This window comes from Enhydra lutris, unplaced genomic scaffold, assembly GCF_002288905.1.
Source record: "Enhydra lutris kenyoni isolate GAN:26980312 unplaced genomic scaffold, ASM228890v2 scaffoldscaffold13, whole genome shotgun sequence".
Classification (NCBI taxonomy): Eukaryota; Metazoa; Chordata; class Mammalia; order Carnivora; family Mustelidae; genus Enhydra; species Enhydra lutris.
The window spans coordinates 34,363,889-34,387,312 of NW_019154097.1; the positions used below are offsets into that span (position 1 = coordinate 34,363,889).

The 23,424-nt window shown below is 58.3% G+C and overlaps 1 protein-coding gene across 1 annotated transcript in view; it reads left to right on the forward strand.

Annotated features, from left to right (window-relative positions):
* The first annotated feature begins 296 nt into the window (after positions 1-296).
* LOC111145464 (neuronal calcium sensor 1) overlaps positions 297-23,424 on the forward strand; it is a 49,638-nt gene continuing 26,510 nt past the window's right edge. Inside the window, exon 1 of the mRNA XM_022500360.1 lies at positions 297-339. Within this exon, the coding sequence (XP_022356068.1) occupies positions 297-339 (43 nt within the window). The remainder of the gene's footprint in view (positions 340-23,424) is intronic.

A 23,424-nucleotide genomic window follows, 5' to 3' on the forward strand; every position in this document is an offset into this window, starting at 1 on the left:
GCCGCGCCCCCGGCCCCACACCTGGCCCTATTGTTCTAGGGCACCCCTCCCCACCCCCACGCCCGGGACGGGTGCCGCCTGTCGGCGCGCGCTGGGCCACCTCCGGGCCGGGAGGACCGGCCCCAGCCCCCTACCCCCACCCCCGCGGCCCCTTCTCTGCCGAGCTGTCCGAAAGAGCCGGGGTGTGCCGGGGCTAGGGGCGGTGGTCGGGGAGGGGGCTCCGGGTGGCGCGGTGGCTGGGGCTGTGCGGAGCAGACTGGCACGAGCGCAGCGGGGTGGGTGATTCATGCATCACGATGCCGCTGCTGTTGCCGCTGCTGCTGCTGCTGCTGCTGCGAGGTTGGCCTGTCGCCCCCTCCCTGGCCCGGATTGTGTGCGTTGGGGTGGGAGGGGGGCGAGATTTGCCAGAGAGCTCGAGGCGGCGGCGGCGCGGGGTCCTGGGCGCCCTGTGGGCTGCAGATTTACAGGGCGGATTCTCCCGTGGCTCTGATCTCACCTCCCCTTTTCTAGCTCTATCTGCCACACTGGGAAATGCGTTGATGGGGGGGTGGTGGGGAGAGTGGGGGGTAATCTGGGCCATCTCAACAGATCACCGTCGGGGGCCCCCCTAAGAGGAGGGTCTGCGCATTTCGGACTTCTCCAGAGCTGGCCAAGTGTGTCTTTCCACTTGGCCCAACTTCACAACTGTCCTGTACCCTAGCATCTCTGGATTCTCTATGAAGGACTTCTCCCTTCCCTGCACCTTCTTAGGGGGACACCCCAGCTTGCCAGGAGTTCACGGCACTGGGTCCTGACCACATGCTGTTATTTTGCGGGGGGACGGGGAGGAGGACAGCTGAATGGTCTGGAAGGGCTCCTCCCTGAGTGTCTGACTTGGACGGGGGCACCCGCCCTGGGTGTGGGTTGGAGTTCAGGCCCCATACCTGGCCGCCACAGGGGTCCAGCCCCTCTGCACTCTTCCCCCAGGAAGGAGATGGACTGCCAGCCTCCTGCGTGGATGGAAGCCTGGGAGGCAGCTTCTGGTGGTGCATTGCACAACCTCTGTCCCCCCCCACCATCGGTCTTCTGGGCACGTTTGCAGGTCTGGCCAAGCCCATGCTTTGGCTCCCTGCCCCTCACCCCCATGTGCTTAGAACAAAGGGGGCTTTCCTGAGTGGGCGCTAATCTGCTAGGAGGTACTGGTCCTTCTCCAGTGGCATTCTCCAGCAAGGAGCTCACATCCCTGTAGCTGCTCCCTCAAGCGCAGAAGCTCCAAGGACTGGAACTCGGTCCTTCCTGCTCTTACCCTCTTTCCTGGGAGGTGGGGGAGGAGGACAAGGTGGGGGAGGCAGAAGGTGGCCCAGTTTGGCTGCCGTTCTGTGAGATTAGCTGGGTCTTCCCTTGGGCTCTGTCCAGATGTGGGCCGTAGCTGTCCGCAGGCTGGCTGCAGGTGGGACTTCCCAGGCTTCTGGGCCCGGGGAGGCAGAGGGTGCCACGGGCTTTGACAGGAGGGGTGGGCTTGGGTTGCACAGGGTGTCCCCACGCATGAAGCCAGGTTGCCCGCTTCCTGAGCATGTCCCATGCCAAGCTCTGCATCATCAGCTCATAGACTCACCTTACACATGGTGGGCACTGCTACCAACTGCATTTGCAGACAAGGAAACTAACACTCAGGGGTGAAGTCGTGTGCCCGAGATCCACAGCCCGAGATCACCAGGCGAGTGTCAGGACTCAAACTCCGGTTCGTCTCCAAAGTTATGCCCCTTGAAAGAGCTCAGAACTCAGGCAGAGAAGTTAGAAGAGGCTTTTCTTCTGTGGGTCCCTGTCTGATTCTAAATGGGAAGGGGTGGGGGGGGCGGTCATTTTGCCCCCCCCCCCCCCCCGCACATCTGTCAGTCTTGGGAGAAGGTGAGTCAACAGGGCTTTGGTAGGAAGGGGTCTGGCGGTGCTGAGCCAGCCTGGGCTATTTTTAAAGGCCTTTGGAGATCTGGAACAGTTTTGATCAGAGAGTTAGCTGAGTACTTTCCTCCTTAGAACCCTTATTAGGTATGGGCCGGGGGAGGCAGCAGGGGGTTCATCGGCTTTCCATCTGTCTCCCTTGCTGCTGCTTGGCTCTGCTGGCACTTAGTAGGTCCACAGATCTTTGCTGATGGAAAGTCTCCCAGCAGGAAAAGCAGAGAAAGCCTCCAGCTTGTCCTAAGGCCCCCAGATGGGCTTCCTTCTGATGGGGCCTGGGGCCATCTGCTCTGTGTTCCGGGGGTTCTGTGTCAAGAGAGGAGCACTCAGCAGGGGCCGTCGGCGTCTCCCGGAGAGCTTGTTAAGTTTCAAGTGCATGGCCGGCTTTGCGCTCAGATTTTTCAGGCCTCAGGCCTCAGGTCTGGGCTGGGTCCAGGGCCTTGCGTCCTTGCAGGTGTTTGTCACGCAGATCCTGGTTCCCATCCGAAGACCCACACTGGTTCCCGGGGTCCTAGGCCACCTCGGGAGAGCACAGCTGGCGGCAGCGCCCGGAGGGGAGTCCAGATGTTCACACCTGGGTCATTGCTGGCTGCCGCCCCTCTCCAGCTCCGTGGGAAAGACTGTTCCGGTGGTGTGTGTTTGCGTCTGTGCGTGCGTGCGCGGGGGCGCAGGAGAAGGTCTCAGACACATCTGGTCGAAGCCTAGCGAAAACCTCCTGTCTTTCAGGCTGAACACTGCAGAGGAGATGTTTTTTCCTCCTCTGCAGATAAGATTTTGTACATCGTCGTGTCCCATCGTGCCATCCTCACCCTTCCTGGCACAGCTCACATCCAGGAGCAGCAGGGGGTTCGAGACTGCGGGTGGGGGGGGCCCTGTCCAGCCATTACTCGGAGAGCAGGAGTCCGTGTGGCTGGCAGTGCAGTTTCTCAGATGCCTGGCCCAGTGTCTTCCAGCTCGTGGTGAGGCTGTTATCAACCCTGTGTGCCCAGGCTATGGGACAGGCCAGCCCCTCCCCGAAGTGACCCTCAGTTTCGTCATCTGCGAAATGGGTATGCTCATGGTACTTGGTTCCCAGGGGAAGTAAGGCATCTGCAGGGTAATTTCCTTATAGCCCAATATGTAGCCTTTCGCAAAGGATCGTCCTTAAGGCGCGACAAACACTTGTCAAGGACGTAAGGGTGCGTGTGAACAGTTGTCGCTCGAGTCACTTGGACTACACGACTCAGCTTCATCCTGAATTGATCATAAACACATCTTGCCATCAAAGCTCGTCTCTCTGCACAGGAATCTTCCCACAGCCCCGGACTCTGTGCCTAGCCCACAGGAGGCAGAGAAAGGTGGGAAACTTGGTGTGCCTGAATCCTAGCAGGTTCTTGTTTTACCTGGTCTGCCCTCACCTGCCATTCATCAAACGCTCACTCGGGCTTGGGCGCAGACACTGAAAAGGGAAGGAGAGGGATGTAACTCTTGCCTTCAGAGGGAAACCAGCCAGATGGTCCCAGAAACCAAGCTTACGGGGCTCGAGCCGTCTGCTGCGGTCTGAGCTGCGTTGGTTTTCAGGCCTCTGGGCTCCAGCCAGGCAGCCCCAACTAGCAGATCCCACCACCCTACCTCCCTTCCTTAGCCTCTCCCCCTGGGGCTCCTGGCACTCTTCAGGGACCCTCCGACCAGGACTCGGAGGAGGTCGCCTGCTTCTTGTCGCTCTTGGTCAGCCCAGGCTCTGCCTTGACCTTGCTTGCCAACCTTGAATCTCTGCAGCCTTATTCCTGAAGCCCAAAAGGGTGACCGGCGCGCAGCAGCTTGTGGAGGGGAGACACAGCCAGAGGGGAGGTCCAGGCAGCCGGCCCCTAATGCTTCTGCCCCCGCAGAGCTGAGAAGGCGACCCCCCGTTTGCCATCAGGAGTCTGGGGTTAAGAGATGCTGAGTGTCACCCGTTGGGCTCTTGTGACTCTCTGGCTTGGGAAGGGTCACACGAGGGTCCCCTCCCCCCGGGGCTGCTTAGCCAAAGGGGGCAAGACATGGCCGTGGGGGGAAGCTGTAGCTGGTACCCATCTGGGGACAAATGAGTTGGGCTGTGAAGGGCCCCACAGCCAGGCAAGGAATAAGCCACCCAGAAGAGGGAAGGCCCAGAGGGAGGAAGGCGGCTTCTGTAATCCTATGTATCCTGGGCACAAGGGGGTGAGACCAGGGAGGCCCGCTCCCTCTCTGCACTGGAGGTAAGAGAAAGCAGCAAGAGGAATTGATGTTAGGGGTGTTATGCTGCGGGTGGGGGGCGAGGGGTGCATCTGGGCAGGAAACATCCACGTCTGCTCTTAGGAAAGAACTCAGTATCCTGGAGAAGGGGGCTGGGTCCTCAGTCAGGCTCTGTGACCTTGGGCAAGTGACTTACCCTCTCTGAGCACCGGCTCATTCATTGACAGCAGCTTCCCATGTGACTCCGGGGATCCAATTGGGAGGATGCTTGAAGGTCCAGACTCTGGGCCAGAAAGGAAAGAAGGGTGGTTTGGCAGCAGGGTCTCAGGGAGGAAAGTAGGCCTCTGGGGCCAGAGGGGCTGGGGTTCTGGCTCTTTCCTTGGGCAAAGCCCTTGTCACAGATCTTTACTTACCTCCTGTGGGAGACGGGCAGCCCAGACCCCCAGAGTTGGCTTCGGGAGTGTGTGAAGGGTTTAGTATGGTTCCTGGTTCTGGGGGGGGTGGGGACCCTTTAGACTTCTGGTGACTTTGCTCCTAGGATCCTCTGTCTCCTAGAGCAGGGAGCGCCGAGTGGGTCTGCGGCCTGCCCCTTTGTGCTAAGAGACACAGAGAGGCCAGAGGTGGGGCAGGAACTTGGGGGGAGTCACAGAGCATTGCCTTCTCCTCACACCTGTTCTGTCTCCTTCCATCTCCAGCCTTATACCGCCCCACCCCAGAGATGCTGGCGGTATGAGGGGAAAGCCCATTTTCTGGCCACCCAGCTTCCTCTCCTCCCAAGGCCAGACCTCCGCCCCTCTGGGCAGATCGTGGGGCGCAGGGGAATGCAGCTGGAGCTGGGCCCGGCTCACAGCACTTCGCACCAAGGGCCCTGAAGGCCATGGAAGGGATCTGCCCATTTTCTGAGTTGGGTGGGGGGCCGTGGAAGGAAAAAGTTAGATGTGGGTGTGGAGAGTGTTCTTATCTGTAGTCCAAGAATGGATTGGAGGAGAGGGTGCTCATGAGGGCCGGGGGTGGTCAGGGTGATGAACTGGGTGTCCGTGGGGAGGACCACAGATTCTGCTATGTTTAGCAAGAAGATTCTGGGGAACTCGGTATGTAGGTTTCATTACCTTATACATTTGGGATTTTATACTTCTTACTTTCTAACTTTTTAAAACCTGACAATTGTGAATGTTTGCTCACATCTTGAACTATTCTTTCAAAACATGATTTTTAAGGGGTGCCTGGGTGGCTCAGTCGGTTAAGCGTCTGACTCTCGATCTCAGCTCAGGTCTTGATCCCAGGGTCGTGGGTTGGAGCCCTCGGTTGGGCTCCATGTCAGGCATGGATTCTACTTAAAAAAAAAAAAAGAAAGAAAGAAAGAAAAAAAAGTTTAAAGCATGATTAAAAAAAATAAAAAGCGTGATTTTTTTAATGGTGTATCGTATGAATGCAATGTTTTATTTAATCCCCTGTCATTGGACAGTTAGGTTCCTTCCTTCCTTTCCTCTTCCTTCTCTTCCTCCTTCTTTTTGCCAATATCAATAGTGCTGTGACAAACATTTTTCTACTCAATCTTTGTAGGAACATCTTTGCAATAAATTTTTGCATGTAGCTCTTCTTGAAGATACATTCCCTAAGGGGCACCGGGGTGGTTCAGTCATTAAGTGTCTGCCTTTGGCTCAGGTCCTAATCCCAGGGTCCTGGGATCGAGTCCCGCATTGGGCTCCAGCCCCACATTGGGCTCCCTGCTCAGCAGGAAGCCTGCTTCTCTGTCTCCCACTCCCCCTGATTGTGTTCCCTCTCTCACTGTGTTTCTGTTAAAAAAAAAAAAAAAATAGAAAAAGGTACATTCCCCAAAATGAAACTGGGGAGTTAAAGCCTGGGGACGTCTTAAAAGGCTTTTGATAGAAGAATTGTTAAATCGCTTTCCAAAAAGTATGTTCCCATTTTCATTCTCAGCAAACGTGGATGAGAGGGTGCCTGTTTCCCTGCAGTCTTGCCAGCACTGAGTCTTACTGCTTTTCTTGATTACTGCTAATTTTGTGAGGAAGAAAAGAGTAGTTCACTCTTTGTTTCTTTTTTTTTTTTTAAAGATTTTATTTATTTGACAGACAGAGATCACAAGGAGGCAGAGAGGCAGGCAGAGAGAGAGGAAAGGAAGCAGGCTCCCTGCTGAGCAGAGTGCCCGATGCGGGGCTCGATCCCAGAACTCTGGGATCATGACCTAAGCCAAAGGCAGAGGCTTTAACCCACTGAGCCACCGAGGCACCCCTACTCTTTCAATGTTCATTCCTTTGATTACTATTAAATAGGATCCTAGGACCTTTGAGCTAGAGGAGGTGCCTTTATTTTACAAGTGGAAGAACCAAGTACTGGAGAGATGAAGTGTTCCTCCCAAGGTTATAAGGCAGATACCAGGCAGAAGCCCAGGACTACTGCCTCTAAATGTTGGGGTGTCCCCCACTGTGCCATGATGGGTTGGTTGTTGGGGTTGAGACGGGTGTCTCGCTGTTTTCTGATTTGGTTCATCTTGTCCTAAATATGTCTTCCTCTCAGGCAAGGAAAAAACCAGTATCAATTAAAAAGAGCATCCTTCTTACTGGATGTAACACTCTGCATGTCCTGGGTGTGGTCTGTTTACCAGGGCACGGAACGTCATAAATTAATGTGCCAAGTTTCCAGGTAACTTGAAATTGGGGTCAGATTCCCAGCCGAGGGCAGGACTGCAGAGTGTTGAGAGCTTGTGGGACAGCTTGCTGTCTTCGGGCTGTGACTCTGCCCAGCCCCTTACGCCTCTGAGTCCTGGGTGTCTTGTGTGCGAGGTGGGGATGGACCACAGTGCTTTTCCCATCAGGCAGACAGGCGAGTAGTAAGTGCTCAGTAAAGACTCCCATAGGAAAGAGGCTGCTAAGCTCTTGGTGTCAGGGCACAGGGGTCCTTGGCCACCCCCCCTTGGTGGCCTCTGTATTTGGCCCAGGTGGTCGTGGCAGGATCATTCTGCACTGGGCTCCTGGCTCACTGAGTGGTGGAATTTAGGTCCCTGCTTGGAGGTGGCCTGGGAGGGCCAGAGAGACACCTGCCTGGGCTTTAGTCCCAGAACCATCACAGCCTGGACAGTGTCGGTGGAGTCCCCAGTGCCCCTGGGACTCAGTTTCCCTTTCTGTACGACGTTCCGATTGCCAGCTGGTGAGAAGTCTGTAGGGTGGCTACACTGGGGCTCCAGGGACCGAGCGTGCCCAGGCTTTGGTGTCCGCTGACCTGGGATCACGAGCTGTCTCACCTGCAGGTACAGTTCTTAGTTTCTCCTGCCTCGGTTTTCTCATCGGCGAATTGGGGCTGTTGTGGGTGAGGTTAGGGATCACTGAGACGGGAATTTGGTGGCTCATCGGTGATGAAGGCGAATCCGCAATCAACACCGTGGATCAGAGGCCAGCCCTGCTGCATGTTCATGTCAGCCAGACCCGGCTCAGGGTTCCACGCGCCGATCGCCAGTCCTCCCGGGAATCGTGGGTGATCCTCGCTTACGGATGAGAAACTGAGGCTCACGGGGGATCAGGGTGGGCCCAAGGCCGCCTGTCCGGTGTGCAACACTGCTGGCGTTTGATCCTGGCCCGAGCCGGGGTCCTTGGGCGTGGGGGGCGCCGAGAAGCAGCCTCGGAGGTGTGCGGGCGATCGTGAGCCAAGTGGGTGCCTGGTGTGGGTGTGTGGTGGGGCGGGGGCCGCGGATCACATGTGCGAGCCCCGGTTCGTGGGGGCGGGCTCCGGGCGTGAGTGATGGGGTCGTGGCGTGTGTCGGGAGTGGGCGATCCGGCGTGTCTGTGCCCGCGCCTGCGCGCGCTGGTGTGTGTGCGGGCAGCTCTGCGCAGGTTGTAAACGCAGATGCGCCTGGGGGGCGGGGGGGCGCTGGGACTGGTGGGGGGTGCGCTGTTGGGGGAGGAGGCAGAGACGCGCCCGGGGACCTGAATCAGAAGAGGATGGTGCAGTTGCCTGCTCGGGGACCAGGAGACTTGGCTGCCGCTTCTCACCCTTCCGCCCTCACCGCGGTCCTCTGTGGGAGCCCTTCTGTCCCGGGGCAGTGGGAGAACTGGGGAGGAGGAACAAAAGTGACAGCCCCCACTTACCAAGGGAGTATACCGGGCCGCGCATACTGAGTACAGATACACCAGCCTCTGGTCTTGCCACAACCCCTGGGAGAAGCGACTACTGTGCCCGTTTTACAGGTGAAGAAAAAGAGGCCCAAGCAGATTGAGAGACATGCGCGTGGCTTCCCACACAGTCCGTGGCCACACTGGGGCTCAGGCTCAAATCTTTGTCTGCCAAAACATTGCCCTTCCCTCTGTGTGCCTGCCTCCTACAATCTCTGTGAACCTTATAACCTTAGAGCTGCTGAGTAAGGTAGTGAGCACCCCATCATTGGAGGCACTCAAGCAGCTGTTGGATATCACATACTGGCCGGGCGTCCCAGATTCCTGGGCTGGAAGTGAGGTTGGACAGTGGGTAGGATCCTTGCAGCTTCATAGCTTTACAGGCGGCCCTAGTGGTTCTAGATGTTTTGCCTCCTGCAAGGGATTTGGGGCAGCCTCGGCCTTGGCTTCCTCTGGGTGTAGGTAGGACTGAGACCTGCAGGAAGGCAGCAGGACAATGGTCTTGAGAAGTCCAGGGGGCAACAGGGGGCTGCCCTGCCCCGGCCTCTTAGGCTTTCTCAGCCTCTGCCCATCCCAGGGGAGGCTCCGATGCTCGTGAGGTGTCCAGTGCTGTGCTAACCTCACAGGGTCCTCCCAGCCTGGGAGCTCAGAGGCGGTGTGTCCCACTGTCCAGTGCTGGCACCATCCCTGCTGCTGAGGAGCCCGCAGGCTGGGGCTGAGAAGCAGGAGGCAGCCCAAGGATAAGGTCTTGGAGACCAACAGTATACGCCTGGAGCGCCCCCAGCCTTCCTGCCCTGCCAGTGCCTGGCGTGGCCAGGGTGCCTCGAGAAACGTCTGTTGGACAAAGCGGGAGACCACAGGTGCAGTGCGAGGCTCAGGGACACAGTAACAGAGGGGTCCTCAGGGCCCGGAGGCCTGGTAGCAGCGCCTTGAAGGTTGGGACATGTGTAGTGGATTTGTTTTTTTTTTGTGCAGTGCCCGACCTAGAGTCACGAATAGGGCAGGACTGTGAACACCTCTGTAGAAGGCTCTGGGCTTTCCAAAGTGTTTGTCTGTGTGTTGCTTTGTTTTGGTCCTCTGCTGACCAGGGTGGGACGTGCTTGTGCTCCTGACCTGCCATCAGATGGGGTGGGGCGGATCTCCAGGTTGGAGTCTGGGGTCCTGGTTTCAGCCCCACTTGCTATGGCTTTTAGCTGCCCCCTCAGGGTCTCAGTTTCTCTGATGTCCCACTGTCTATGTGATGGGGTGTCACCTTTTCTTAGCTTGAGGGTATCCTGATGGGGCCACCCAGGGGGCAGTGCTCCCCACCTGGTGAGTCTGTGTTGGGGGTGCCCGGGAAGGGGGGCAGGGCAGCTGCAGGCTCTGGCACGCCTGGTCTCCTGGGGTGGCACCAGGAAGCTGATGGGGCGTCCAGGCCACCGTGCTCCAGATTCCCTGGCAGGGGAGAAGGAGGAGGGCAGGAGGAATGTGGCTTTGAGGAATGTTTAACCCAAAGCAGAAATAGCACTCCACTTTTTTTATTTTAGGCTTGGGTTTTCAGCTAGGAAGTGGTCTCCCTCTCTCTCCCTCTCTCTCTCTCTCTCTCTCCCCAGCCTCCCCTGGCTCCCCCACTGCTCTGGCCTTTTGGGGACAGAAAGTGGCCTCTCCCCCCCCCCCCCAACTAAGAAGCTGCTGTGGGAACCAGGAAAGCCCTGGATTTGGTGGTAGGCGGAGCTGGGTTCAGATCCCCCGTTCTCCACCTCCCAGCCCTGGGGCCACTTCCCACCCTGACCGTCTCTGCTTTGTCTTCCGTGGAACTGGAGAGGGGACGGTGAGGCGAGTGGAGATGGCTCGTCTGTGGTTCCATGTCAGGCGCTCCTGCTCAGGGAGCAGCCAGGCCTGGGTGCGAAGCCCGGCTCCTCTTCTGAGCTCTGGGAACTTGACCAAGTTCTTTCCCCCAGCCTCCTTACTTCACCTGTAAAATGGGCAGGCAATGATAATCTACCTACCTACTGGCCTACCGAGATTGTGGCCGGAATGAGTGTGAAAATATTTGCCAGAGGGACTGGTGGGTCCCAAGCTCCTGCATCCCTCCTCTGAGCCCTGGTAACCTCCTACAGGCTGGCTGCCAGGTTGAATGAGAGTCCATGCGCTGGGCGAGGGGCAGCTCGGAGGCGCTGTTCACCTGATCCCCCCCCCCCGCTTCTGCCAGCATCTCTGTGGCCTCTCCGAGGGAGATGCCCAGGAACTGGCCAGTGGCCTCCCCAGACCAGGTGGCAAGGACACGTTCAGCTTGTCCCCTTCTCATTCAGCTGTGAGCACCCTGAGGACAGACTCGTCTCATTGTGGGGGTCACCACTGTTCCCCCGGCTCGTAGAACAGAGCCTGGCACGTAGCTGTTGGAACCAACGAGCAGCTACGGAAAGGAAGAAACTAACAAGAGAGCAGAGCTCTTTATCCGTCTCCGGTCTGCACTTTCTGTTCCCGTCTGTCCCCCTCCTACCTCCTGGGCCCGGGCTGGGGGGCCTGCCCTGTCTAGGGGGGCGGTTCTGAGAAGTCAGGCACGGGGAGGCTGGGCTCCGGCAAGGAAGGGCCTGGGCCCTTCCCACCTCCCCGGAGGCTGGGGACATGAGGAGGGGTCCAGCCAACCAGCATGGCCCCTCCTTCCAGGCCCCCCTCCCCGCCGCTCCTGTCTCTTTGTAGGAACCAAGAGATTCCTGTTCAAAGGCAGGAGATGGGCTATTTTTGGCACTGTGGGGGAAAAAGCGAATGCTTCCCTTCTGTTCAAAAGTATATGGTGTGTGTGCTGGGCAGACAAGGCGCTCGACAGGGCTCAAAGCCCATGCTGCCCGGGCTTCTGCCCACCTTCCCCTCCTCACCGCCCCTGGCCCCCAGAGTCCAGCCCCCCCCGTCCGGGGCTCATCAGCCCACATGGCCCTGGTGGGTGATTATTATTTCCAGACTGCCCATGATGAGGCCCTTGCTGGGCCTGAGCAGAACATGATCTTAATTAAAACTAATAGCAGTCCTCGAAATAAAGGAGAGGAGCCTGCTAGTCGCTCTTACCTTGATGCGTGTTTCCTTGGCCCAGGCCCTGCGGAGCTGGGGGTGGTTGTGAGAAGGAGGCCCAGCCGGCTGTGGGAGAAGGGCTGGAGTGCCCGTGTGGGGTGACTTCGGCCAAGGGTATCCCTGGGCCGCCTTTCCACTCTTTACTTCGAGATGCGGAGAGTCTTTGTGGAACCGCTGCCTCATGCCAGGTCCTGTGAGTGCCAGGATTTCTGGATGGATGGATTTCTGGCCTTCCTGGCATTTGCAGTTTGGTGGGGAGATGGATAGGAGGCTAGGATAAGCATCAAGACAGGGCATTCCACAATGCTGCAGGAGGCTACTGGGTCCGAGGTGCATCTGGGAGGGCTTCCCGGAAGAGGTGATGTTTCGGTTGAAACCTGAGGGTAGGGTTGCAAGTCATAATAAACAGTTATTCATTATTGATCTGAAATCCAGATTTAATTGGACATCCTGTATCTTTAATGTGCTAAATTTGATGACTCTACCTGGAGCTGAGAAGGCACAAAGAGGTTTTGGGGGGGGTAATTTATGGGGGATGCTGAAAGTGTTTTAGGCAGAAGGAGTGGCATGTTCCAGGTCTGGAGGCATCTAGGAGTGGCAACTCTGAGGACGTAGGGAAGGTGCACTGGCTGGGATGGAGAGGAGACACCTGGTAAGGAGGAGGAATAGTAAATTAGCCCCAGGGAGGGGCTGTCCCTCAGTAGGGTGGGGTCCCACTGGAGGGAGCCCTGCTGGGGGCCAGTCTTCGGAACCAGGTGAGTCATGTGAAGCCCCACGGACCCTAGGGGCGTTGGGTGTCCACCTTGACCAACGGAGGTCCTGGCAAGAGGTCACAGCCTCCATCTGGCCTCCGGTGGGTTCCGGCAGGGCTGAATGGTGTGCGGCTGTGCCTCTCTGTGACGCGTTACTGCTTGGAGCCCCAGTGCTAAGGTCCTCCTGCTGCCCAGGACCAGGATAAGGACCAGGACAAATCACTTCCATGCAGGGGCCGGATCAGAGTCGCCCTCTGTTCTCTGTTCTTAAAGGGCCAGAGCCCGCAGTGCTGCTGGCCTCCCAGGGTGCCTTGGGCTCCTGAACCGACTCAGCACCCCCCTAGGGACACTGTGGGGAGCTGGGCCACCCTCGTGGGGCTCAGGTGCAGGCATCACTGCCTGCCGCTGGCTGGTCACTCTCAGTGGGGGCCTTGCCACATCTTGGGCAGGAAGGGGAGGGAGGAATGCTGGCGGTGGAGGTGGGGCGGGGTCCTGCTGACCCCGTGCCTGCCCAGTTTCCATGCCCAGTGCTGCCCCCACTTGGTCCCTGTATCCCCACCAGTGTTGCCTCCAGCTCCCCGGTCTGGGGGGGCTTGCACCTTCCCTGGGCCTCTCGGGTCCCCTCCCCCACTCGCGTTCTGAAGTTTCCTTGCTCTGGGACTTGTGACCTTATTAAGGGCTGTGACTGAGCTGGCTCCTGCCTGAGCTGGGATGGAGACCAGCCCAGCATGTCCCCACCTGCCCCCAGGTCTGGGGATGAGGCAGGGAAGTGGGGGGATGTTGGGGTAGGCAGATGCCACATGCCCCAGGATGGGGCTCCTCACACCCCTCCCCCATCCAAGGTGCCCGTGTTAGTGGCTCTGTTTATCTTGTCTCTAGGTGCTGTGACATCTTTATTAGTAATAGTAGCAGTTGCTGGGGCACCTGGGTGGTTCAGTGGGTTGAGCCTCTGCCTTCAGCTCAGGTCACGATCCCAGAGTCCTAGGATCGAGCCCCACATCGGGCTCTCTGCTCCGTGGGGAGCCTGCTTCCTCCTCTCTCTCTCTGCCTGCCTCTCTGCCTACTTGTGATCTCTGTCTGTCAAATAAATAATAAATAAAATCTTTAAAAAAAAATAGTAGCAGTTGCTAACCTTTTGGGGCCCTCACTGTGCCTCATCTGCCTAGACCATGTTCTGCTTCTTTAGGCCGGTCCTTTGTCCCAGCAAGCTGTGGCTTCTCGTGGTCCCCTGAGCTCACCACACTGTGGGTCATCTCTGGAAAGCCCTCTCCCTTCCTCTTCACCTGCTGAGGCCCGCCCATCCTTTCGATGTCAGTCCCCGTGCCCTTTTCCCCAGGGAGCAGCACTGACCCCCTGACTGGGTCAGGATCTCACTTCACACATGTAGTTAGACGGCGGGGCTGTTGTGTACTTGGGTCCGTCTCTCCTCATCGGAGACTCAGAGCGCAAGGACCTGTGTCTGGGTCCGGGCTGTGTCCCCGGAGCCCAGCTCAGGGCCTGGCCCATAGGCTGCTCAGCGATTACTGGATGAATGAAGGGGTAAAGATACCCCATGTCCGTCCCTCTGTCCTTCTTTTCTCCCTTCCCTTCCCTTTTAATTAATTAATTAATTTGTTATTTTTAGAGAGAGAGAGCAGGGAAAGGTGGGTAGGAGAGAGAGAGAAAAGGAGTGCCCAAGAGTACAGCCTCAGGACAAGCCCACTTATTAGCCACGAGGCATAACCTTGAGTTCGAGAAAGTAAAAGCAGGTGCGTCTACTTCCCCACCCCGAACAAGCAGGACACACACACATGCATTCTCCAAGAACAGATGCGCATTGAGCACCTACTGCATACTGGAGATTGTTTTATGGCTGTGACTTAGGCAGACACAGATCCCACCCCATGGAGTCCGGGCCACCGAGGAAAGACCAAATTAGAGAATCCAGGCAGGCAGAAAGACGAGAACAGAACCTCTCCTCCTGCTGTCCAGGCTTTCCTCTGTGTATGCAGCCCGGGTTGATTTTTTTTTTTTTTTAATTTTATTTATTTATTTGACAGACAGAGATCACAAGTAGGCAGAGAAGCAGGCAGAGAGAGAGGGGGAAGCAGGCTCCCTGCTGAGCGGAGAGCCCGATGTGGGGCTCGATCCCAGGACCCTGAGATCATGACCTGAGCCAAAGGCAGAGGCTTAAACCACTGAGCCACCCAGGTGCCCGCCCGGGTTGATTTTATCCTCAATCTCCTGATGAGGAGACTGGGCCTCAGAGGTGAACTGACTTGTCCAGTGTCCCACAGCTGGAACATGGGAGGGCTGGGGTTGGAACCTGGAAGCGTCCCTTGGTCTGGGTCGCTCGGCCAAAGCAAGTTGTTAATCGATGAGCAGATACCAAGAACCTTTGCTTACCAGCCCCAGTGGCCCTTTGCCGGGGAGTCAGGGAAGCCAAAGATTTGGTGCCTCTTGGAGGGCCCCAGGTGATGCCGTTCGGGAGGCAGGCAGGAAAGTAACTCCCAGAATGCATTTGTGTGATGTGAGAAGTGCTGTCCTTTGCCGGCAGGTTCTGGACTCACATGGACCCTGGTTCTGGTCCCAGCCTCAGTGCAGACTGACGTTGGTCCTTGGGCAAGTGGCTTCACCTCTAGAAGCCTCCGTCTCCTGATCTGTAGCAGGAGGGATGCAAAGTCCTTGTCCCACAGCATCGCTCAGGCTCTGAGTGAGATTAACGCATGCCGCGTGCTTAGCGCAGGTGGGCGCGCGGTCAATGCTAAGTAAACAGAGACTTTTTCGTCCCTGGAAGCTGCAAGACAGAGTACATCTCTCTGCACGTTTAAGAATTTTAGGGGGGAAAGTTATTTAACTTATTTAGAAATTAAAATCAATGCATCTTATAACTTTATTTTTAGGGTAAAATAAATGCGTATAAATGACGGAGCAGAATGCAAAACTTGGGGGAATATTTGAGCTGGAACATATGATTTGAAATACACCTCGTTTCCCATGGCTTCCTGAGACTCTGCCCCCGCTCCAGGGACCAAGCCCTTTCTCCTCCCCATGAGCCAGTGGGAGTGAACATTCTTACCCCATTTGTCAGATAAGAAAACTGAGACACGAGTGGAAAGACACACGTCACGCTTTTGCTGGCAGATCTAAATGTGGGAAGGTCTCAGCGTCCAGGAGAAAGAAAGGTGGTGCCTGGAGCCTAGTTCTCGGGGCGCGGACCAGCAAGGGGCACTTTGATGGGCAGGAGCCGCCGCTCCCTGCTGGACCAGGGACCTCACACCCCAGGCACCCAAGGCCTGGCCCACTGCAGGTGCTCAGCAAGGGCTTGCCATGGCCTTCGGGGCTCGGCGGTGGCCCCCTCCCTGGGGACGACCATCTCCAGGCTAAAGCCTTCGTGAGGATGGGTGTCAGCGTCGGAAAGAGCTGGGTGCCCACCTCCAGTCCTCCACCACTGACTGTGACCTTGGACAAGTGCCTTTCCCTCTGGGAAGCCTCAGTTTCTTCTAACAGCTAGGGGTGGTGGGTGGCAGGGACCCTCCCCCCAGCTGTCAGCACAGGGCTTGAAGTAACCCAAGAGCACAGCCAACAGCACTGGTGCCATTCTAGGGCTCGGGAGTGTCCTGAGGGGTCAAGAAGGAGCAGGGGCATTTGACTTGGGATCTGAGCAGCCCTGAGCAGCTCTCACGGCTTGGTCCCCTTGAGGGCTTGGCCTCTGCCTATGCCCGAGGACATTTCCCGTCATCGCCCCTCTTCCCCCCAGCAGGCTGCATCTTCTCCAGCTCTCTCCAGCTGCCGCAGGGGCAGTGGGACCCCTGACATCTTATTCTAATACCGTGGTTGTCATCGTGATAGTCCGAGTCTCCGTGTCACTCGTCACATACTGAGCTCAGCGATCTTGGCCTGTATCCCCTGGTTGGCTCCAACAGCAGCTCCATGAGAGGGAGGGGAGCTCAAGGCTCAGAGAGGGGCGTACATAGCCTGAGGCCACACAGCAGAGCTAGGTAGCCGGTGGGCCTGTCCCCACAAAGGCCTGAGGTGGGAGAGAGGCCGGCTTCGAGGGCTGCAGGCCAGTCAGCCCGAGTCAGTCCCCGGAGCAGAGGGATGAGGGGTGGGCAGCTGGCCTAGCTCTGGCGGGAGCCATGACCCCTGGGGCTCTGGGAGGCTTACAGTGCTGTGCGCAGAGGGCTCTGCACAGTCTAGTCTCGCAGCGGCGGCTCACAGATCCGGTCCAGGCGTGTCTGCAGATGGCAGCCTGATGCCCGCGAGTCCCCGCGGGTGAGCCCGCACAGAAGGTTCGGGGTCCGGCATGAGCACAGCAGTCGAGGCCCTGCCGCATGTGTCCCCGCGGACTGCTGTGGGTCAGCTGGCGAGGGCGGAGAAAGCGCGGAGAGGAGGCTGGGTTAACCACTGGTGGGGAGGGTGGGGAGGGGCCCAGAGGAGAGGGCTGAGGGTGTGGGGGAGGGTGGGGGTCAAGGGCCCTGGGGAACTGACTCATTCTGGGTCAGCTAGAGGGGCTTCCGCGGCACCCCCTCAGCCTGGAGCGCCCTGGAATTCCGGGCGGGAAGCCAGCTGCCTTTCTGATGAGCTCAGGCTGGCTCCCTCCAGCTGGGCATTTATGGAAGACAGGAGAGGGGCGGGCGGGGGGCTGTCTCTCTCCCCACCCTAGAGGAGGCCCAGAGCGAGAATCAGCTCCTGTGTCTGTTCTCTGGTTGTATCTGATCTCCGAGGCAGCTGTCCCCGAGGGCTCCTCCTTGCCGAGGAGCCCGCCACCCCCCACCACCCTATTCCACCCTCGGTCAAGTGCTCCTAGCACCTTAGCACAACACCTGGCCCTGGTTTTCTGGCCCAGGGCCCGTGCCCACCTTCCTATTTCCACATTGTTCTTGGTGGGTGTCCGTGGCCTGCTGCTCCTTGGACCACAGGGCCTGCAGTGGGGGTGTTGGTCCATGACCATCCGCTGGCTGCCTGCGGGTCACTTCCTGGGGTGTGGGAGCTGGGGGCTGGAGCTCTCCAGAGTCTATGGAGGGCTTTATGGCCAAGGTGGACCCCTTAGGTCCCTGTCCCCATGGGAACCAGCATATTTCGACTGCGCATACACGTGTCTGTTGGGTAATGGTCTGGGGTTTGGGACGCGTGTGGCCCTTGGAGGCTGGAAAGAGTGGGTGTCTGCTCACCCAGCCCTTAGCACTGTAGGTAACATCTGCTGTGTGCAGGGCGGGGGAGGGGGGTCCATGTCCTCTCTCATAGACAGGAAAAGGGACAGGTCATGCGGCAGGGGCATAGCAGACCCCGGGAACCCAGGTCCCAGAGGCCTGCCCTGCTATGCCGCCTTCCCTATAGGGAACTGCCTGCCCCTCTTGGAGGTGGGGGGTGGGGTGGGCCTGTCCCAGGATGGAGGGAGGGGCAGGCAGCAGCTTCCCTCCCTTTTCTGAGCTGTGCCCCCCGGGAGGGTCATGCCAAATTAGGGATGTTGGCAGCTGCCAGCGGGGGTGGTGGGAGGCTGGCCAGTGCTCTGGTGAGGGGGGTCAGGTGAGGGACACCCGGCTGGCTCCGGAATGGGGGGCTGTTCCTGTGTTTTCTGCCTTGTAGAGCAGGAAGAGGGGTGTCCCCAGGAAGGGGAGGTTCAGTCTGAGGTGGGGAATCCCTTTGGGCCTCGTGGAGCATGAGGGGCTCCTGGACCACCGTGAGGAGTGTGGGCAGGGGTTGAGCCGGAGGGAGCCAGCCGGAGGGGAGCTTGGGGTGAGGGGGGTGGGGTGAGGATGCTGCCCCCCATCCCCGACTGCCATGTGAGAAAGGGACTCAGGGGACCCCAGTATTTGGAGGTTGAGCAAAGGAGAGGCCCGGGGCCTGACGAGGTGCTGTCTGAGAGGTGCTGAGCTCTAGAAGCTCTCTCTGCGCTTCTGAGCACTTCTTTGTCCCAGCGGTCAGAGGTGTCACCACTAACGGAGTGTCAAGTTTAGTGACAAGGGGTGGCTGGGGGTAGGCCCAAAGGGCCTCACTTTCTCTCTTTGTGTTCATCAAACCAGAGGTGCTTTTGCTGCAGCGGGGCGGTGGGAGGCACGGGTGACACAGGCCCTCGACACAGCCTCTGTCCCTGGAGACAGAGACGGGGCCTGGACTGGCCACAGGACAGTGGCTGGAGAGGCGGGAAGGAGCAGCGCAGGCTTGCCATACCTCCCGCGGCAGCCAGCGCCTCTGTGGGGGCAGCCAGCCCCCCGCTTTCTGTTCCCACCGTGTTTGAGCTGAGCTGCGATCAGGGAGAGGTATTTTGCTTTAGGGAAATCAAAATCAGACTCAACATTTATCCTGGGCTCCAGGGACTGGCTCTCTCGCGTTCGTTCCTGGCAGACGAGAACTGTGCACGAGGGAGGCGGCCCAGGAGCACTGTTCCTGCTGTTCCTGCCGGAGGCAGCAAGGAGAGGGGCTGGGCAGGCACTCCCGCCACAGGGGGTGAAGGCCTCATTGCAGTGAGCCAGCTGGGGAGCCAGCCACACCGGGCTGGGCCCCCTCCCCGCACCCAGCCGCCTGCAGGCCCCCTCCCCGCCTCCCCCCACCTCTCAGGGAGGTTCGTGGGAGGGGAGCAGAGGGGATGCCCGGCCCCTTTCCTCCTGGCTCTGTGCCTGCTCTAAGACGGGAATTTTCTAGCTCCCTCTCAAGAAGCCCTCACCATGGCTCAGTCTGGTAGGAGTTTATACCCCATTCTTCAATGAGGAATCAGGCTCAGAGAGGTTAAGTAACTTATTCAGAGTAACGCAGCCTACACAAGGCTGAGACAGGATGTGGACCCAGAGCCTCCCTCCGCCTCAGCCATGCAGTTTTAAATACTGGTTTCCTAATGAGCCTGGGTCCCCCTGGCCTGTAGGCAGGAGGGGGCTGGAGGAAGACAGCTTGTTTTTAAAGTTGGCCAAAGCCGATGGCAGTTGTAAAAGCAAACATGTGTGAGAAACCCAGTAGGATGTGTCACCAGTGCAGCCAAGCGGCTTGGTGATGAGGGATAATTGAGGAGGGTTTATTCTCTGCCCCCCGTGTGCAGGACATGGGGCCGGGTGCCCAGGTGATGCTGGGGCATGCCAGGAGAAGTGCCTTGACCTCTGGGTACTTAGCGTCCAATTGAGAAGAGAAGAAAAAGTGCCACTGTTGAGCGCCTGCTGGATGCTAGACATCGTGACATGCACTTTCCATACCCTTCTCCTTCTAAGGCAGGCGCTGTCACCCGTCTCCTTTCCAGATGTGTAAACCGAGGCTCCGAGATGTGGAGTCATTGCTCAGGGCCCCACAACCAGAGCCCTGGCCTGGGGTCTGGCTGGGCTGGCCCCAGAGCTCCTTCCACAGACCAGTCTGTTTCACCACCTTCCCCCTTGCTGAGCTGGCCCCGGCAGGCAGCACCTGGTCCCCCTCTCTGCTGTGAGCCGATGGGAAGACAGACCAGGCGGGAAACAGTGATTCCCGCACATCGGGGGGCTTCAGTGGGGGGCTGTGGTGGGGCAGGAGGGCTCTGCAGAGAAGGGACATCCCAGCGGGAATCGGAAAGGGGCATAGGAATTACCCAGGAGAAGGAGGTGAGGACGTATGTCTTGGGCAGAGGATCAGCAGGTGCAGAGGTCAGGAGCTGGGGGGATGGCTAGCGAGGAGCTTGGAGGGGGCAGTGCTGGGCTGCAGTAGCCCTGAGGACAGCCTTTTGTTGTCCTGAGCCCTGAGCCTTGAGCTTGGACCCGCCTCGTGCAAGTGCGGTGTGGGTGGACGCCTGTTTAATTTCACACTTGGATGGAGGCCCCGGGGAGGAGCTGGGAAGCCCGAGCCTAGGAATGTCACTCTGGTATCCAGGGGGAGTGTGGAGCAGAGGGACCCCGTGACGTCCCCCACCCCTCCCTCCCTCCCTGTGCCTGTGGTGGTCAGAGCTGCAGGACCCCCCGGGCCTTCTGGCGCTGGGGGTGGGGTGGGGGCACACCCAGGTTTGTGGGCTGATGAGGACGAACTTGTCCCTGCAACCTTATATTTTGAAAGTAGGAGCAAGATTCAGATGACAGTGTGGGAGCACCTGTGTGTCCTTCATCCACATTCGCCTGCGGCCAGCGTTTTGCCGGGGCTGGCTGCTTCTCTTTCTAAATGTGTGTGTGTGTGTGTGTGTGTGTGTGTGTGTGCGCGCGCGCGCATTTCCGAACCTCCCGCACGAAGCTGCCGGCATCCTGACCCTCACCCCTAAATACTGCTGGGCACATCTCCGATGAAAAGGGGCATCCTCCCACACCACGTCCGTGCCTTTCCCTCCCCTAAGAAAATCAGCGGAGTCATCGGGACATCCAACTGTGGCCTGTGGTGCAGCTCCCTCCGAGGTCCAAATCATGTTTTCCGCGGCCGGTCTTTAATGCCAGTTGGAGGACCCAATCCAGGCTTTGTGGGTTGTGCTTGATGGCCTTTTCCCTTTTTCCAGAATGATCCCCTGCCTCGTTTTACCTTTCATGCCACTGACTGACTCAAGTGTCCTGGCCAGTTGCCTTGTAGAGTGTCCCGCCTTCTGGATTTGTCTGGTTTTGTCCCCATGATTAGACTCAGGTTGACTATTTCGGCAGGAGGACTCTGTGGATGCCCCGTCCTCCCACGGCATCAGGTCGGTGGGGGGGGGGGGGGGGGGGGGGGCTCGCGATGTTGGGATGTTTCACTATTGGAGAGGCTGGCTTTGATCCAGGACAGTCGTCTTCATGGTCGTGTTTCTGTCGTGTGTTAGAGAAGATACGAGCAGCACATATCGCTGGTGATTTTATGGCTGTTGGTGCTTAGACTGAATCTAGATCAGGCAAGTCAGTGAAATGAATGAGCTGATAGAAAGAAACGTCCTGAGTGAACCATTGGACAGGTGGTGAGGGAAGAATCGAGAAGGTAGCCTGGGGATGGCTGAGCTCCTGGAAACCCAGAGAGAATGGTAAGAATGCCGGTCCTGGCATTGGACAGACCTGGGCAGTGACCTCCTCCTGGCCATGGCCTTGGGTCCCTTCCTCAGGTCTCTGGCTCGGCTGCCTCCCTGGACAGTCTGGTTCACACTGGTCACCTCCAGGCTCCTGACCCTGGTGGAGGAGCTTTGTGTAGGTGGCTGGGTCCCCATAGGGCTGCCTGATTCCCGCCCCACCCAGGACCCTCCGTGGCTCCAGGCAGGGAGGCAGTGTTGACCTGCTGGCCCTGGCATGGTGCCAGGAGACACCTGATGGCTTCATCTGTTTCCTAAAGGTTAATTAGCTCCTTAAAGCCTCAGTAGGCCCACCGCCCCCCCCCACCCAGTTCCCTTCCGCCCCCGGGGCTGCTGCCTGCTGATTGGTGCTGGGCACCATTCCAGTGGGGGAGGGGCAGCCAACTGTGTCCCATCCCCCCGTGCAGCTATTCCATCCTGGGGACTTGGGGGAAATTTCTGAGCTGGGCGATTCCAGGGGACCCTTCTCTGGCCCCATGAGGCCAGAGGTCAGCAGTAGATCTGTCGTCCAAACTCTTACCACCCAGCTCGTGCTGTTTCTGTCACGTGATGCCAAGGTCACCCAAGGTCATGCAGAGGCACCCAGTTGGGTGTCCATCCCTGGCTCCAAAGGTGGTCCTGGCCCTGCCATTTCCTGGCAAGGTGACCTTGGGTTACTGCAAGCATGTGGACTTGTCTGAACCTCAGTCTAGTTGGGAAAATGGGACCGCTACCAACCTGCGGGACTCTTTTTTTTTAAGATTTTATTTATTTGTTTGAGAGAGAGAGTGCCAGAGCAGGCGGGGAGGGGCAGAGGGAGAGGGAAAAGCAGACTCCCCGCTGCGCAGGGCACCCGACACGGGGCTCGATCCCAGGACCCTGGGATCATGACCCAAGCATAAGGCAGACTCTTCATCGACTGAGCCACAAGGCGCCCTTACCTGTGGATTCTCGTGCAGAAGAGCATCAAGCCATTGTCGTTTTCACAAGAGCCCGTTTCACAGATGAGGGAACTGAGGCTGAGAGAGGGGAAGTACTTTGCCCGAGGACACACAAGCTAGTAAGCTGTGGAGCTGGGTTTGAATCCAGCCAGCCTAGTCCGGCGCCGCAGCCTGTGCCCGCAAGCCCTGCCTGTGCCGTGATGGGGGTCCTGTGTCTCTCCAGGTCCCGGCTTTGAGCACCTGTGCCCCTGCGGCCCTTCACTGCCAGATGTGGCTGGCGAGCCCAGGGCAGCTCAGCCTGGGTTAGACCAAGGTCACCTTCCCTCTCCACCCCCACGCCTGACCCCCTTCCCACCTTCTACCCTCTGCCAAAACTGTCTGGGAAATTCCATTCTTTACACCAGGTCTGGCTGGTCCAAGTAACCAGCGCCTCCCACCATAGCTGTGCCCTCTGTTTACCAGCTGCCTGCTCGAGAACTAGCCTCTTCCTCCGCCTGAGATCTGGGCTGTGCAAGGAGGAACCTGGCGGGGGGCCTCCAGCTGGCCCCCCAGGTCCTGATTCACAGCCCACCAGGTTCCAGGCTGTGGATCAGGTGGCCGAGCCACACATGGAGTTCAGACCCTCGCTCTTTCACTTCGTGTCCTGGCTCCCTTTGTGCCTCAGTTTCCCCATTTGGAGCCAGGGTGGAGGAAGGCTGTCTTCCCTCAGACCTGTTGTCAGGGCGGCTGAGCCAAAGCACAGAGGCCCACCCTGGCATGGAGCCAGTGGGTACTTGGTATCTGGCAGTTGGGACTGGTTTCCTTTGAGTGGGTATTTGACAAGTAGCCTCCTCGAGTCGTCGGGCACAGCAATTCAGGGATAGCCCGTGGGGCCTCCCTTCCCACTTCCCTGGGAAGAGGTTGCCATTCCGTTGTGCAGTTGACCCCCACCCAACACCCACCTTCCCGTCCATCCGTTCACCTCTACCTGCATTCGTTCCTTCTGCAAGCCTGCGCCGAGCCCGTTGGCGGGCCAGGGGCTCAGGAGCGTTCACACCCGCTTCACACCTGTTCTGATCGAATTCCCAGCACAGCTCCTGTGGCGGGTCCTAGGACTCCTGCTTTACAAATGGGGAAACCGAGGCACTCTCCCAGGGTCACCCCTGCAAAGAGTGAGTGTGGCCCAGGAGGTGGTTATCTGTTCTCATTCTGTGATCCTAGAGAGAACCCTGGTTTGGTTCCAACCTGAGCCAATTTAGTACTTTTCAGAAAAAAAGAGGGGGATTTTGTTTGTTCGTTTCATGGTTCAATAAGGAATGACTATTTGGACTTGGCTGGATGTTTGACCACATTATGTGGCTTGTCCCAGGTTTTGGTTCACGGCTCTGTTCTCGTCTTGCCTGTAAAAAACCTGGAACTGACCGCCGTGGGGGGCCGGAGGGCCAGGCCGAGGAGGGGAGGGGGCTGGGTGCAGCCAGAGCCCAGGGGGGCTGCTCAGCCTTCCTGCCCTGGCCCGCCACACGCAGGCA